Genomic DNA, 15,431 nt, shown 5'->3' with positions numbered 1-15,431 from the left:
AGTAGATAGATAGATAGAAATACACTATTAGAATCTGAAGATGTCGCAACCAGCATACATGGGGGTTTCAGAGCGCGATTTTTTCGTAGTCCGGTTTTAGTTTTTAAACTGTTATTTTTATTTGTCTGTACAGTTCGAATAAGTCACGTAAAAAAATGTCAAGGCGGGACGAACGAGTTAACATAATTAAAATACCCCCTAGTGACACGAACACAGAGGGATGATTCAATTCATGATTATGAGTACTATCAAGTGCAATTTTCCATACCAAGTATAGTGTTGGATTTTTGAAAAACTAAAATATTTCATTAATTTTGCGATGGAAAATTTCACTTGATATTATTAGTCTGAAAGGTAGGGTGAATCAGCCTCCTCAGTATTCGGGATGGTGTCACTAAAACCCTGTAGTTTCCCATGTTACGAAAAATCGACTTTTTCGCTGAACGCTTAGAATGATTCTGCTGCCCGTACGATTCGGGGCGTAGTTTTTCAGCAGACCAGTGAGAGTACCGTTGGAGCGTGTTTATTTAGGGCTTCCTGCCAGACATCCCTCGTTTTATGCGCCCTTGGTACCGCCTCGTCACTACACACCTCTGATTCAGCTTCTAAATAATCAATTAGTGCGAATTTTTTAAGAGATATTTTTTTTTTAACAGCCTATATACGTCCCACTGCTAGGCACAGGCCTCCCCTCAATCAACCGGAGGGGGTATGGAGCATACTCCACCACGCTGCTCCAATGCGGGTTGGTGGAGGTGTTTTTTACGGCTAATAGCCGGGACCAACGGCTTAACGTGCCCTCCGAAGCACGGAATCATCTTACTTTTTCGGACAATCAGGTGACTCAAGCCTGAAAAGTCCTTACCAAACAAAGGACAGTCTCACAAAGTGATTTCGACAATGTCCCCATAGGGAATCGAACCCGGACCTCCAGATCGTGAGCCTAATGCTCTAACCACTAGACCACGGAGGCTGTAAGAGATAATAGATACCAGTATTGTTATTTGAGCCCCACCAACCGCAGTGGAGCAGTGTGGAGTATGCTCCACACCTCCTGTTGATTGAGGGAGCCATATTGCCAGTAAAGTACTTAATAATCCGTATGTGGTGGGCAGAGCCAAAAGTAATCAAAGACAATTTGCAGTCACTGTTGATACGAAATTCTTAGATGGATATGATGAGCTCTATGATGACAAATTATCCATCATGTTAGAAAAGGTACAATCACTCTGTCGGATTTTACGACATGCCTAGGAAGACAATGTCTTTTTATTGGTTCCCAGTTCAGCTGTTGGTACTACTAATAATTGCTTAAATAATAAACATTTTATACATATAAGTAGGTTATAAAGTAGATAATATCATGTACCCACTTTAAAACCCTGTCGCACTATCATATTTGACATTGATGAGACTTACGGTTTAATTAATGAAAAAAGTTAATGTGACATGGTTTCAAAGTGTATACATATTAGTACTCGTGACCGTACGTACTAATGATGGTAGCCATCATGGGGCCTCTAGCGACTTAAAACAAATATTCCTAAAGCCGAGATTGGTGAAATAGATCGATCTCAAAACCCACACGATAGAAGAAGAATTTACTTATTTGACTCGTATCAAATATAATAATATGGCATGTGGCATTTTTTAACAATTCTGGCACACAGCTTCGCACTCCAGATCCGTTCCTTTTTTTTATGGCAATCGGTGATCCGTTCCTTTCGAACATACAAAAATAATGTCTTGCAAAATTCAGCTTTTTTGACTTGATCCATTTCAGGTTTGCCTCGGGGCTCTTAGCCGGTGCAATTCAGCTGTTATTAGCAGAACAAGTATGACTAAAACAAGTCTCCTTATAACAATTTTGTCTTAATTCTCGCGTGAGTCAGCAGCGATAACGTATCGCAGTTCCGGGAAAGCGATAACGCGCATGCATCGCGGCGCCGGCCCGCCACGCATATTTCAATTAGGTACTCTACGCTATACATACATAAACTCACGCCTTTGATCTACTATGGGGTGGGCAGAGTCACAAGTAATTCGAAGACAACTTGTAGTCACTTTTGATACTATTGCGAAAGTGGGTTTTGGGATTGCAAAGAAACACACGCGATACAGAGCTTGGGGGTCTATAAACGCCATATTGTAAATACAAATACACTTTATTGCACCAAAATAAAAAAAATAATCATAAAAGACTCACAACTAGGTACACGGCAAATGGCGGCCTTATCACTTAAAGCGATTTCTTCCAGACGATAATGCAAGAAATGATGTAAAATTTAAATTAATTAATACCTAAAATTTATATTGTTGCAATTCATCCAAAAAGCAATATTGCGTTTTGACATTTGCGCATAATTATGGAAGTAAATGCGCAATGGCGATAAATGACAAATAGCAATATTGCTTTCTTAGATGATATGCTTCGATGTGGCCATTTTAACCCCAAGCGAATGAATGAATGAATGAATGATGAATGTGGTCACCCGGATCAAACCATATCTCACATAGTGAACGAGTGCCCTCTGCACCGGTTCCCAGGTGGTATAGCCGAGCTGCATTGTGTGACGGATTCGGCAGAGACTTGGTTAGGGGGAGCTTCAACTGGATATTTTATTTTTGTCTGCCTTATGCAATAATAATAATAACCCCAAGACTACAAGGGAGAGCGATTTGAAAAGAAAAGCAGCCATCCTTACTATTATATATATTGTAAACTACTTTGTTTTCATAGTATAAGTAAATATTATTATGTATTCATTCAAGTTGTATTTGTGGGAGACACGGCTTCCGTGCCTCACTTAGCAGGGTCCACAGAATACCAGCGTCGTGGCTCGCGCCGCGGCTTATGCTGAGTGAGGCCCTTTTATAAAGGACACCACCACCATCGTTGACCAGTCCATACACTCAATTATTTGTATTTCTCGTGTATGTTGTTTTTATTATGTGTTTTGTTTGATTGTAAGTTGTGTGTTACTCCGTGTTTTAAATTATATATTTGTTTTATATTTGTAACTGTGGTGTCCCTTTATAATAAACGTTTCTTTCTTTCTTTCTTTCTATTGAAGAGTTTTTACAACGGGAACATTTCCACTTTGAAACATTCCCGTGAACGAAACGTCACTGATCACTAGTCGGCCGCCTCACAGGAAAGATAAGAAAGAAAAATAAAACTTTGATTACCTGTCAACTGAGATAGCGGCGTTTTTTAAAGACTTGATTATTACTGTACTTATACTGTTAGACCAGACTACCAGTCAATGTGTATTTAGCCTGCTATCTGCACAGCCGTACAGTCATACCACAGTAGTAATAGTAGTTAATGACATCGTAACGAATACTGAGGGGGTAGATTCAGACCATGATTCTAAGTTAATATGAAGTAGAATTTTCCGTCGCAAAAGTATGAGTACGTCGAGATATGAAAATATTTAAAAAATAACCAAAATAACATGAATTTTCTGACAGGAAATTCCACTTGATATCAACTCATATTATTAATATAATATAATAATTATATTATAAATGTGAAAGTTTGTGAGTATGGATGTTTGGATGTTGATGAATATTGGATATTGAATGCATTTTAACGAAACTTTACACTTTAGCTTATACATCAGAATAACACATAGTCTACAATTTATAAAGATATTGTGTGAATTGTCAAAAATGTGACGATAAGTGTCAAGTAAGTAGGAAAAATATCTACCATCTGCCAGCATTTCTGGCGTGCGCTGAAAAAACCGTTACACATAATTATGTAATGTTTATCTTAATGATGGAAATGGAATGATGGAAATGTTTATCTTAAATGGTCCTACAAAAAGCCACAATTTTTTTAATTATTAAATTTAGAGTCTATACTTACCCTAAATTGAAGAATTTAAAAAATCGGACGAAGTGCGGGCGGCCGCTAGTGGTTCATAATTTCACCACGGTTTACAAATAATTCGTTGGGCTCAGTGGCTCAACTTTTGCCCTTTGATTGTACGTCTGTTTATGAACATTCAATATAAGCTTCGTTCCATTTGGCTACGCTGAGCACACATGTCTTGGCCTGTGATCTAGTTCAAAACATTAATATTGTATTGTAGACACGACGAATTTATTAAAAACATCATAGAAGGAAAGCTAGAAGGAAAGAGAGGAAGGGGAAGACCAAGAAGAGCTTACATGGAACAGATTAAAGAGAAGGTTAACGTCGTGTCTTATAGGGAAGTCAAGGAATTGGCCTTTGATAGACTGGAATGGAAAATGCTACACCGACAAGAGCGTGGCTCTTAAATTGATGGTGATGAATCCCAACCTGTTTCGTGAGCCTAATAAATAAATAAATATCATTTTTATTGGTGGAATTCATTTGACAATTTCATCGGATTAGCTAGTCAAAAAATACTTGTGATATTCGCTCCCTCTCACTCAATCATGCGTAGAACAATTTCGGGATTACTCGCGAACGCTTACCATGAGTTTTACGATACGAGGTTCATAGGAATAATGTTATCGTAACAACGGTAACGGTTTTGGGGGGGAGGGGAGGTGAGGTAATATCTAATAACGATTTAAACATAAAATCACAAATATAATAATGATCACTTATAAACATGATGGGTGTGTACAGTAGTGAACCAAGTAGCTACCTAAGTAACTTATCATTTTTATTATTCATAATAAATATTACACGTCAACAAAATATTTCTATGAGTAAGTACACATTATATAAATTACAGTACAATATTTAAGTACATTACATTATCACCTAATAGGCTTTATGAACCAAATAGTGTTTTAATTTATTTCCAAAGCATGTGTCGCTGAATGCGTCCCTAATATCAACTGCTTAGGTTTACTAACTTATAACTACTAGTTTTCTGCCCGCGTCTCTGTACATGTAGATTTCCGTAATCGCGCGCGGCATATTTCTTCCAACCCTAAATAATATTATAATAACTATCCTATGTCCTATTTCAAGATCTCTGTAATCAAAATCGGTACAGTAGTTTTAGCGTGAAAGCGTGACAGACAGGCAATTGCTTTCGCAAATATGTAATATTAATTATGTAGTACCTACTGGAGTAAAATAAGTAAAATACCTACCTATTTTACACTAAGTAGTTTACTTACTTTACCTATACCTAAAACACCTATTTTACATTTACCGTATTGTTCCTTATTCATAGAAAAAAAATACGTCAGCGATGGGCAATATAATGAATTCACGATGGATCGTCTGGATCATGCACTGTTGCCATGTGTCTTTTTAAAGAAAAAAAAATGAATAGGTAAATAAATTATGTCTCCTTACTTCCATCCTCCTTACGATTTTAAATGATGCGTGGCTGCAAGTTTTTTTACTATTTACTTACTTATGTATTATTTATTTATTAAGGTACATACAACACTACAGTATGGCCCAATGCGCTGTATGACGAGAAAACAATATACAAACTAATACGACAAAAATAAACATTGAATGAAAAAAAGTAACAAAAAGAAAAATAAGACTATAAATAACACGAAAAACACTAAAAGAAATTACAATAGCTTTGCCCATCACTTTATGGATTGCAGATAGTTTATCTGTGTGTAATTGTGTATTTACAATGAATTCTTGTAGTTCGTGCGTTTCCAATATCGAGACTGCTTATAATTTAAGATCTTATTTTTATTTATTTTTTGACCATGTTTTCTACAAATTTTCCTTTCATTTTAAACTTACGGTAGTCGCTCCGCAGTTCAAACCCCACGCCATCTCTCAAACAGGGTGAGGAAATATGAATCGTCTCGTATTTTTACGAAAAACACTCTGCAAGATACATACTTAGCTGTTGGCAGGAAGACAAAGAGCTCGACGCCCTTCTGGATTATGTAAATATTAGAACGAACACTGGAAGAACGACGTACATTGACCAAATTGGAGATGTCTTTAGAAAAGGTTCACTACGATCTACTCTAAACCGGCGTGCGTGTATGAAACGATTGATGAATGTGGAGGAAACAAGCGATGTGTCATGATCGGAGCAAATGGAATTCCATAGTCTCTGCTTACCCCGGTGGGAAATAGGCGTGAGTTTATGTATGCTAGGCTATGTGAGCCAATAACATGGAAAAACGCGGGCCTCCGCGCCAATATACAAGAGAACGCGTTCAAACCTTATTTTTGAATCGCTAGCCTTCAACTGGCGTGCGAAAATATAATCTGTCCCATCTTGCAAATGACAACTTCTGTTGTGCTAAGTGAAATAATGTTCATCCCAGTCTGTTCTTCAGAAGTTGGAAGACAGACAGTCGCTTCTGTAAAACCTAGAACCTTCTTTCTGTAAAAAATAATGTTTGACAATATTCAAGTTTGGTAAGCGGACCCGGAAAAAACGGAAAAACGTTATGGAGAAGAATCCGCGCCACGGAATAAGTCACGCGGCCGCGCGAATTAAAAAAAAACACTAAAAACAAAACAAAAGAGTCTCGCCGTAGCGGGAATCCCGATCGGGGATTCGCTGTCAACGCCATAATTTTATTATTAGGACCTCGTATGACTTTTCAAATTTATTTTATACTCTATACACCGTGCGAGTGAATTTGATACTAGCTAGGGTTGTTACGGATAGGAAGTTGCGGAGAGGGATACTTAGAAGGATATGTGAGAAATTGCAGTAGTTTTAGGCGGATGAGACGTTCGTTATGTCATAAATGACGGTTCAAAGTCTAAGTATGTTACTTACTGAATATACCTAGTAGATACCTATTTGTTGAATTTGTATATTTATTTTTTCCGATTAAATAATTTCGAATTATCCTGTAGTTTCGGTTATAGATAAGTAAATTATTAGACTTTATAAGTCCTTAATGTAAAATTGTAGGACCTACCTACTGATAGTATTCTCACAATTGATGCGTATTCGGGCGGACACGAACTTAACCTAAATTGTGGTTTGACAGCTTAATCTAGGCTGTCCATCGTTTACAATATGTGCAAGAAAGGGATTGAGGTAGATTTAGTCCTGTCAAATTAAGTTAGCGGTTGCCCGAATCGGCAAAAATGACTACTTACGAAACAATAGAAAAAATAAGCAACAGAGAGAGTTCAAATTTAAGGCAGTCCATGCGCACGCGTCGGTTGAGAGTTCACGCGGCGAACAAAGGGCGCCGCGCGGGACGGGGGGTGTATCATTTCCGTGAGGTGTCAAATTGACATGGCGGTTTGGAAGCAAAGCCGGCTGCATACTCACGAGCAGGACGCGGATAGTTAGTTCCTTTTCACGTAAAAAAAAGGATTTTATTTCCAAATCTTATTACAAATATGTGGCGTAGTATTCCCATATTAAAAAGTAAAGTTCGGCTCGAATGCGCACGCAGGCTAGTACATGAATACCTACTATCATTCTCAACAGTCGAAGCCATGGTTCCAACAATAGGAAGTGCGTAGTTTATTTCTAATTCCACCCAATTGCTGTGTATGTTATGTAACTAATTTGATTAGCCGTGTGAACACGACTTAAGGACTAACTATCATGCTATGCAACTTTCGTACGTATGTTGTGTATTTAATGGAGAATTATAAGTTGGTACGTACAGTACTTACAGTCGTATAACCCGCGCAAATTAACTAGACACTATCGGAACCTACTTACACAAAAAATGACGCCATGCGCACGAAGTGCCTAGTGAATTCGCCGGGTTATACGCGGCCGAACCAACTTGACCCCTCGGCGGAATGTTAGCCCCGCCCCGCACGCCACGTTCCGTCCCCGCGCTCGCCGCTCAGTACAGACAGCGCTGTTATAACGACGCCACGTACTATTCGTTTTCAAAAAAACATTGCTCATTTCTGTTAGTTTTTCTTACTTTTTCTTGTAATAATCAATGTGCTAATAGTATTTCGCTACGGGAGTATATTTTTGTCGACAAAATGGGAAAAACAACTCCTATACACAGTGAGGCAAGAAAAATTATACTGAAAGTGTTATCTTTCTTTGAAGCGGAGAAGGCGAAGAAACAATTACTCATTCCCGTGGATCAAGTGATAACTCGGACTTGTGCGGTAACTGGGGTGTCCAAGAAAACTCTTATGAGGATAAAAAAAGAAGCGAGGGAAAACGCGTTGTCGCCAGATGATGATGACGCGAGTACTTCTGCTCCACCAGAAGCGGAAGTACCACCACCAGAAACATCTGCACCGAAAAAGCCCAGACGCAATACTGGGCGTAAAAAACGAGTCGCACTTGACCATGTTGGTCTTCGCGTGCTGAAAAACATTGTAGACAGTTACTACACCAATAAGAACGAATTACCGACGCTGAAAACAATATGGATGGCTGCAAAAAAGAAAATACATATTCCAGGTAATCTTTATTTTAATACTTACCGTCATTAAATTAAGTAGGTATTAAAATATACCTACCTAAGACACTCTTTCAGTCTGTCTTTCTTCTGATTTAATTTGTATCAATAAGTACAGTCGCTGAAAAAACACAGATTTAACTTTTCTTTAACGTTATTCTTAAGTATGAGTTTGACAACTGTCAAATTGCCATTTTTGTGGCTATTTGTGTAAAATGAAGAATATATTATAATATTAAAAAACATGTCTTTTGGATATTATTTCTTACGTTATTTTTTCAGATGGAATAGCCGCTTTGCGCTATGTGTTAGACCTCCAATTGGGGTACATATTTGTAACGTGGGAGGATGGAAGACAGGTATTGGTACACAAAAGTGATATTCCCGCCATGCGACAGAAGTTTGCATCTTTTGGAAACATGCAAAATATACTGGCACCGTCTGAACCCTTACAAAATCAACTTGTACCACCTGAACGCATGCAAGATCAACTTGCACTATATGAATGCATGCAAGACACGCCTGCAATTTCTGGATGCATGCAAATAAACGAAGATAGGACTTTTGATTGCGTTAAAGAGATAACGGAGGACTACCAAAGGCAGCTTGCAACAATAGAAATGCTAAGAGTGAAAAGTAAAATGGCGACAGATCCAATACAAATTAAACAAGATAATGACTCAGAATGCCTTAATATAAAAGAGGAGTACGTTTTTGAAATTGACGAGTAGTAGAAAATGGAAGAAAGGCCTTCGAGATTTGTAATTAATTAAGGGTAATTATAATATTGTTATATTATAATTATAATAATAATAAAGGCAGCAAATTGAATTAAGGACGACGATAAAAGTAACACAGTGGTCTAATTCCAGTATGGTCTGTATGTATACACTTTGGTACCATGTCACGTTAACTTTTTTGACAAATTGAACTGTAAGTCGCACTAATTGTCAAACATGTTAGTGCGACAGAGTCCTAAAGTGGGTACATTATACTAATAGGCAAGTTTCCAATTAGTGAAATCAGTTATTTTTTACTAAATGTCATAACACGAATTTACTATGGAATTTGTATGAAAGCAATCTGTGACGTCATTGACAAATGTGATGAAATGTCGCACTTATTAATACATTTTTCATTAATAAAATTCATAAATAAGTTGAAGGAATAGAAAAACAAAACTTTGTTGTCACCTTTAGATCTGTCTTTATTTAGTAACCATAATTTCAATTTAACTTTGACCTAGGAAACCACCTAATTATATTCACACACTAACACTTCCTAATTTTATTTCAAGTTATACCTGTCATTTTCTTATCCGCCGAAAAGGAAAGGGACGGGTAATCGACATGCATAAAATTTATGGAACACATAATTGAATTTTAGCCAGAAGTTTAAAAAACCCTTTCAAAATGTTATATTAGCCAATAACCCGACAGTATTATTAGTTGACAGCACACAGATTTGATTCGCCCGGGTTATACATTCATTTTAAAATTAACAGTTATCAATCATCCGTCTCTTAACTTGAAACAAAACTAGGAAGTGTCTGCAGGAATCGGGGCCAAGGTCAGTGATTAAACTACCTTACTTAATTATAATAAAATTTAATCTAAAACCATGTTGTATTCTTCAACTTACTATAAAAATTATAAAACCCTGCACTTGTCTGTTTAAGTTTTTTTTCATTATTTATTTATTTATTAAATCTTAATACTAAAAATACAATTTGTCAATGCCCTGCAAACTGTTTAAACAGTTTGTTTAGATATAAGTTTATATTATGTAAGTATATGTGATATAGAATTAAATGGGATATTTTATTAGAAAAATAAATTTCAAGCTGGAAAATTGAAGTATAATTCTGTTCGAACCTGTTTTAGCCTTGCACCAATGAGTTATTAATTTATTTTAAGTAGTTTTAACTAACACAGTTGGCTCGACCATTATAGACGGCGATACTCACCACCTATCACTTTTGTCCAACAGAAAGCTCGGTGATGTGTAGGTACTTAGAAGAATGTATCTCTGACTACCCCAATTGTGATATAGCCGTGGGTTAGTCTTGCCCGATAATCGACTGTATATCGATTAATAATCGATTGTTTTCCAAACCCATAAATAATCTAAATATCGATATGCCTATTATCGATATTTAGATTATTTAGAGGTAAATAATCAATTACTCGATAATCGATTATTCGGAAACAATATCGTGGGTTTTTGTGATAATTCGGTTCTGTCTGGTGGACCCGTGGTAGGTAGTTAGTAGAACGCTTGCCTCTGACTTTGAGGTCGCAGGTTCGAATCCAGCACACGCCTAAACCAAAGATTATATTATCAAATTTGTTTTCAAATTCATGTTTGGATTATAAATTATGATTATCACGTGCTCAGCGGTGAAGAAAAATATCGTGCGGAAGCCCAAAATGGAGATATGCATTTTCGGAGGTATGTGACCTAACCTGTATTGGGTTGGTTTTCCCTTCGGATTGTCAGGTTAGACAGGCAGCTCCTGTAAAAATCGGACCTATCAAATCTTCAGGTTAGGTAAGCGGGACCCTGTGAAAAACGGGATAATGCTAGAGAGATGATGATGATGTAATAATTCTGTTCTCTTCACTATCTAGCTATGATATCCGATTTTTAAGGCCATTCAATTAATGCGGGAAGCGAAACATTTAATTGAGTAGTAGTTTAGTATTACAATACAATAACTTATGAATAAAATGAATCATTGTATTGTCAAACGGGCCTTTTTGTGCAACGTTTAATCTCAATTGCTTAATTTACACTTAGCTGAAGCTGTTAATTAGATGATTGCGGGTCGCGCCGCCATGCCTCCATTTAAACACAGCTGTAGTTACTTCGTATTTGTTTTTGTTTATGGACGCCTGGTAACTCATTGTTCTAAACTTGTAGTTTGCTAGTTTTTTTTTTTAAATTGTTTATCATTTCTGATAAACAATTGCGGAAGCAATGGGGCGGAAGGTAAGAGGGAAACCACTGCCCTATGTTTCCCTAAAAAGTAGCATGGATAATGCTACACCGACAAGAGCGTGGCTCTTAAATTAGTGATGATGATCATTTCTGGTATAGGCAGATAAGAAAACCAACTCATTTTAAACATTTAGTTTTACCAAACGCTTCAAATATAAAAAAATACAAATAACAAGTTACAAAAAATCAGAAAACAGGATAAACTTGTTGTAGCTCAATTTAACATTTTTGAATCTACATAATTTCGTTAAAGTTTTATGATGTAGGCTTAAGTTAGAAGAGGAAGAAAGACCTAGGCACATACCGCGATCAGATTCAGGATTTTTTAAAGAAAGGCAACAGTACTCCAGATTACTCTAAACCTGCGAGCATGCATGACTTTGATGAGAGTGATAGAAGTGAAACTTGTTTTTTTTTGGCGTGACTTATTGTAGATTTGCCGCAGCTGGCATTAACTACTTGGCCGGACAAATGGGGAGCGCTGAAGGCTCTCACGCGGTACAACGTTTAAGACAACAGGCCTGAGGGTGCCCAGTCGGGCGCGAACCTCGGCTCAGGGCGTCGTCTGAGAGGAAAAATATTTGAAGGAATTAATCGACCCTAGTGGGTCGATAGCGATAAGCGCTGAATGAGGGAAATCGTCGACCACGCCGGCGGGGTTGGTATTGGGGTCCTGAAGTGTTTGGTGTCGCGAGCTGATTGGCTTCCTTTATGGCTAGAGTAATCGGGTCGTCGGGATCGTATATTACGTCCTTCCGTGAAACTTGTGTAACAGGATCGTAGTAAGGGGAATATCATGGTCTCTGTCTACCCTAATAAGAAATAGACGCGATCTTATGTAAGTAACAAATACAATACCTAGAATCTAGATAATAAAACACTAAACATGCTTCTTGCGTATTCGAGTGTTACGCCATTGAACGTTTCTAAGCCTCTGAGTCACCGTGACTCAGTTTTTGAATGCACCTAACTACTATTAACTAGTGTCTTACTTTTGTTGCGCGTATGTCCCACCTAAACTATTTAAATGAAGTACTTACTGGTGCTGATTCCTGTACACACCAACTAATTTTACTTTAAGTAATACCTGAATAAGTTATACTATTTTAAGTTCATCATCATCAATTTAAGAGCTACGCTCTTGTCGGTGCAGCATTTTCCATTCCAGTCTATCAAATGCCAATTCCTCGACTTCCCTATAAGACACGACTTGAACCTTTTCTTTAATCTGTTCCATGTAAGCTCTTCTTGGTCTTCCCCTTCCTCTCTATCCTTCTATGATGTTTTTAATAAATTCGTCGTGTCTTTATTAGGTGTCCAATCATCTTGCCTCTTCTGTCCTCAACAATTCTCAGTATTTGTCTCTTTTCCCTTACTCTTACTAGCACTTCTTCATTTGTAACCCTTTCTGTCCAACTTATTTTAAATTAAACACAATTTGTGTTTCTTTTTATAAGCGACGATCTCGCGACGATGCTCACTTTGAACAGGGCGTGTCTAGACGTTGAAAAAAATCAAATCTCTCCTAAATAACATTATTTGGTCCCCCGACAAACTCCCATGCCCTCTCATTTATCAATTATTTTGGCCAGACGGTAGATAAACGAATTGTCTAACAGGAAGCGAGTTGATGATAGAAACAGAGTCTATATGTCTACTATAAGCTGTATAGCAGTGTCTTTAGGACGCTAGAGTGACGTTCAGCAACGGGCTTCGCCATTCAGTGTTTTAAAGAACGTCTAGGGCCCTGTGCCGAGGTTTTTCTTTTTCTTTCTTTTATCCGTCTACACAGGTTGTGAGAATCTGCAGTAGTTTCAGGCGGATGAGACGTTCGTTATGTAAAAAATGATTCAAACTGTAACTAGGTTATATTTTTGAATTTAAAATCGAAATATTTTTGCTATTTATTGGCCCCGATTCCTGCAGACACCGCCTAATTTTATTTTAGGTTATATCCGTCATTTTCGTATCCGTCGAAAAGGAAAGGGACGGATGATTCACAGCTCTTAATTTTAGGAAGAATGAGTAAATTAATGTGTCGGGTTATTGACTGACGTAAAATTTTTAGACGGTTGGTTTAGATTTGTGCTTAAAATTGACGTGTGTTCCATAAATTTTATGCTTGTCGATTACCCGTCCCTTTCCTTTTCGGCGGATAAGAAAAGGACAGATATAACTTAAAATAAAATTAGATGGTATTTACAGGAATTAGCACCATTGTCTGAATTTTGTTAAGTTGTAAGGTGTATTTGAATTATACTTTTATCATTGCAAAAGATTTTGGTGTCTACCTAATGCCAAACAATATGTGTTACATAATAATAATGTTACACAAATATCAGACTCTATCTAAAACTGTTCATCAATTTGATCCTCCCAATATATCAGATTTTATGTTCGTCAAAAACAATATTTTATGGCCTTAGTCTCTGCCCTGAACTCATAAACCTTCAAGTAATATTGTGGGCCTCTTCATAAAGTAATATCGTGAAAGTTTCGTTTAAGTTTAGGTAATGATATTTCTAAGATTGCTTTTGAATTCTTTACGTTTTTATTATATTCGATTTTTTCATAGCTTTTATAAGTACATATTACAATTTTCGTATAAATAGGTATGTATATGTCGAACCTAGTATAGCCGAGCAAAAGTAGCTTGCAAGAGAAACCTCGGCACAGGGCCCTAGACATTTTTAAAATGACGTTAAATTTGAAGCATACAAATAAACAAGTAAATTAATGTAAACGGGATCTAACTAAATATGCTCGCTCCGGGTCCTACCTGATGCAAAGGCTGTCCATCGCCATTCAACGTGGCAACGCGGTGAGTGTTATGGGGACCTTTGCGCCGGGTGAGGCGAGGGGGGCCTGTTTGACTAAGCAGGGATCCCTGCTACAATGTTTAATTAAGGTATTTTCTGTTTTACAAATTGAATGATTAATTAAATACTTCTTGTATTACACCAAAGTTAAGCAATATAGAATGAAGTATAAAAATATTTATAAGTTTGTTAGAATATTAAAAGAGTAATAACTAAAAAAATATAAAATAAATCTCTATATATTAGTACCAGGAAAACAGAAAATCGTAAGGGTCACAATAAAGTGCGCCATTCCTCGGATATTGGCGCGTTACGTCGATAATTAAAATCGTAAGGCCCACGTGCGACGTACATCAATATTTCTGAGGGGTTGTTTATTGTTATTGAAGTTTTTATCACATACTAGCTTTTGCCCACGGATTCGCTCGCTTTAAATTCGGGGTAACACCGTTCCCCTTTCCCAATGTACAAATTTTTAGCTTCCTACCTTGGAATATGCGAAAAATCTCATATCAAATTGCACTCCCTCTTTGAAAGGTTCGGGGGCAGATTTCAAAAAAACTATATTTTTTTGTTAGTCACAAATAGTCCGCATACCATTTTTTATCTGTCAAATTTTAGCATAATCATATAGCAATTTTTAAAACGTCGAACGTGAAAAAAATATCCATTATAAAAAAAAAGATCTTGCGATTAATACTCGTAACTGTTATTACCAATCGGAAGTACAGACAAATGCGTCGGCTTAATGACGATACACAGATAGGAAGAATTTCGCATGGACAGGGGGAGGACCCGGTGGTGTAATGGTTAACACGCTCGTCCCGGTTTGACAAGAGCTGAGGGTTCAATTCCCGTCCGAGTCGGATTTTTTTTCTTTCAATTTTATTTTCTCTTGGAAACAGATGCCTGTTTACGCGTCGTTTGAATAACATTGTGTCTGACCCTTCTTTCTAAAGTTTAGTTTTCCTCGTATCTTTTACCTATAGCTAACACTTGGCCGGGCAAATGGGTCGCGCTGACGACAAAGTTCTATCTATTTAACAACGGAGAACTACGATTGAATCGCGTGGGGTCCACAACTGACTGGCGACTCGTAAAAACTAAACGACCTATTCTTGTGCGCATGATTTCGCAAACCAATTCCCTTTTGTATGCAAAAATGTAAATTGCTACTTAGTCTGTGATGACTTATGGAAGTGTCGGTACTTTGGTGGGCTGATATGACTGTATGAAATCAGAAATCAGACTCTGCCAAGACGAGCG

General features: G+C 37.3%; 2 protein-coding genes across 4 annotated transcripts in view; both read left to right on the top strand.

Annotated features, from left to right (window-relative positions):
* The window catches only part of LOC126369198 (uncharacterized), a 456,612-nt gene that overhangs the window by 63,812 nt on the left and 377,369 nt on the right, over positions 1-15,431 (top strand). The window lies entirely within an intron of this gene.
* Positions 7,784-10,197, top strand: LOC126369261 (uncharacterized). Its single transcript, XM_050013614.1, has 2 exons — positions 7,784-8,348; positions 8,629-10,197. Exons 1-2 carry the CDS (start codon positions 7,916-7,918, stop codon positions 9,075-9,077), a joined length of 882 nt encoding a protein of 293 aa, XP_049869571.1. The 5' UTR covers positions 7,784-7,915; the 3' UTR covers positions 9,078-10,197.

Source organism: Pectinophora gossypiella, chromosome 8 (genome assembly GCF_024362695.1).
Source record: "Pectinophora gossypiella chromosome 8, ilPecGoss1.1, whole genome shotgun sequence".
Classification (NCBI taxonomy): domain Eukaryota; kingdom Metazoa; phylum Arthropoda; class Insecta; order Lepidoptera; family Gelechiidae; genus Pectinophora; species Pectinophora gossypiella.
Note: the sequence above shows the minus strand (reverse complement) of the source record. Positions and strands in the feature narration are given on the sequence as shown.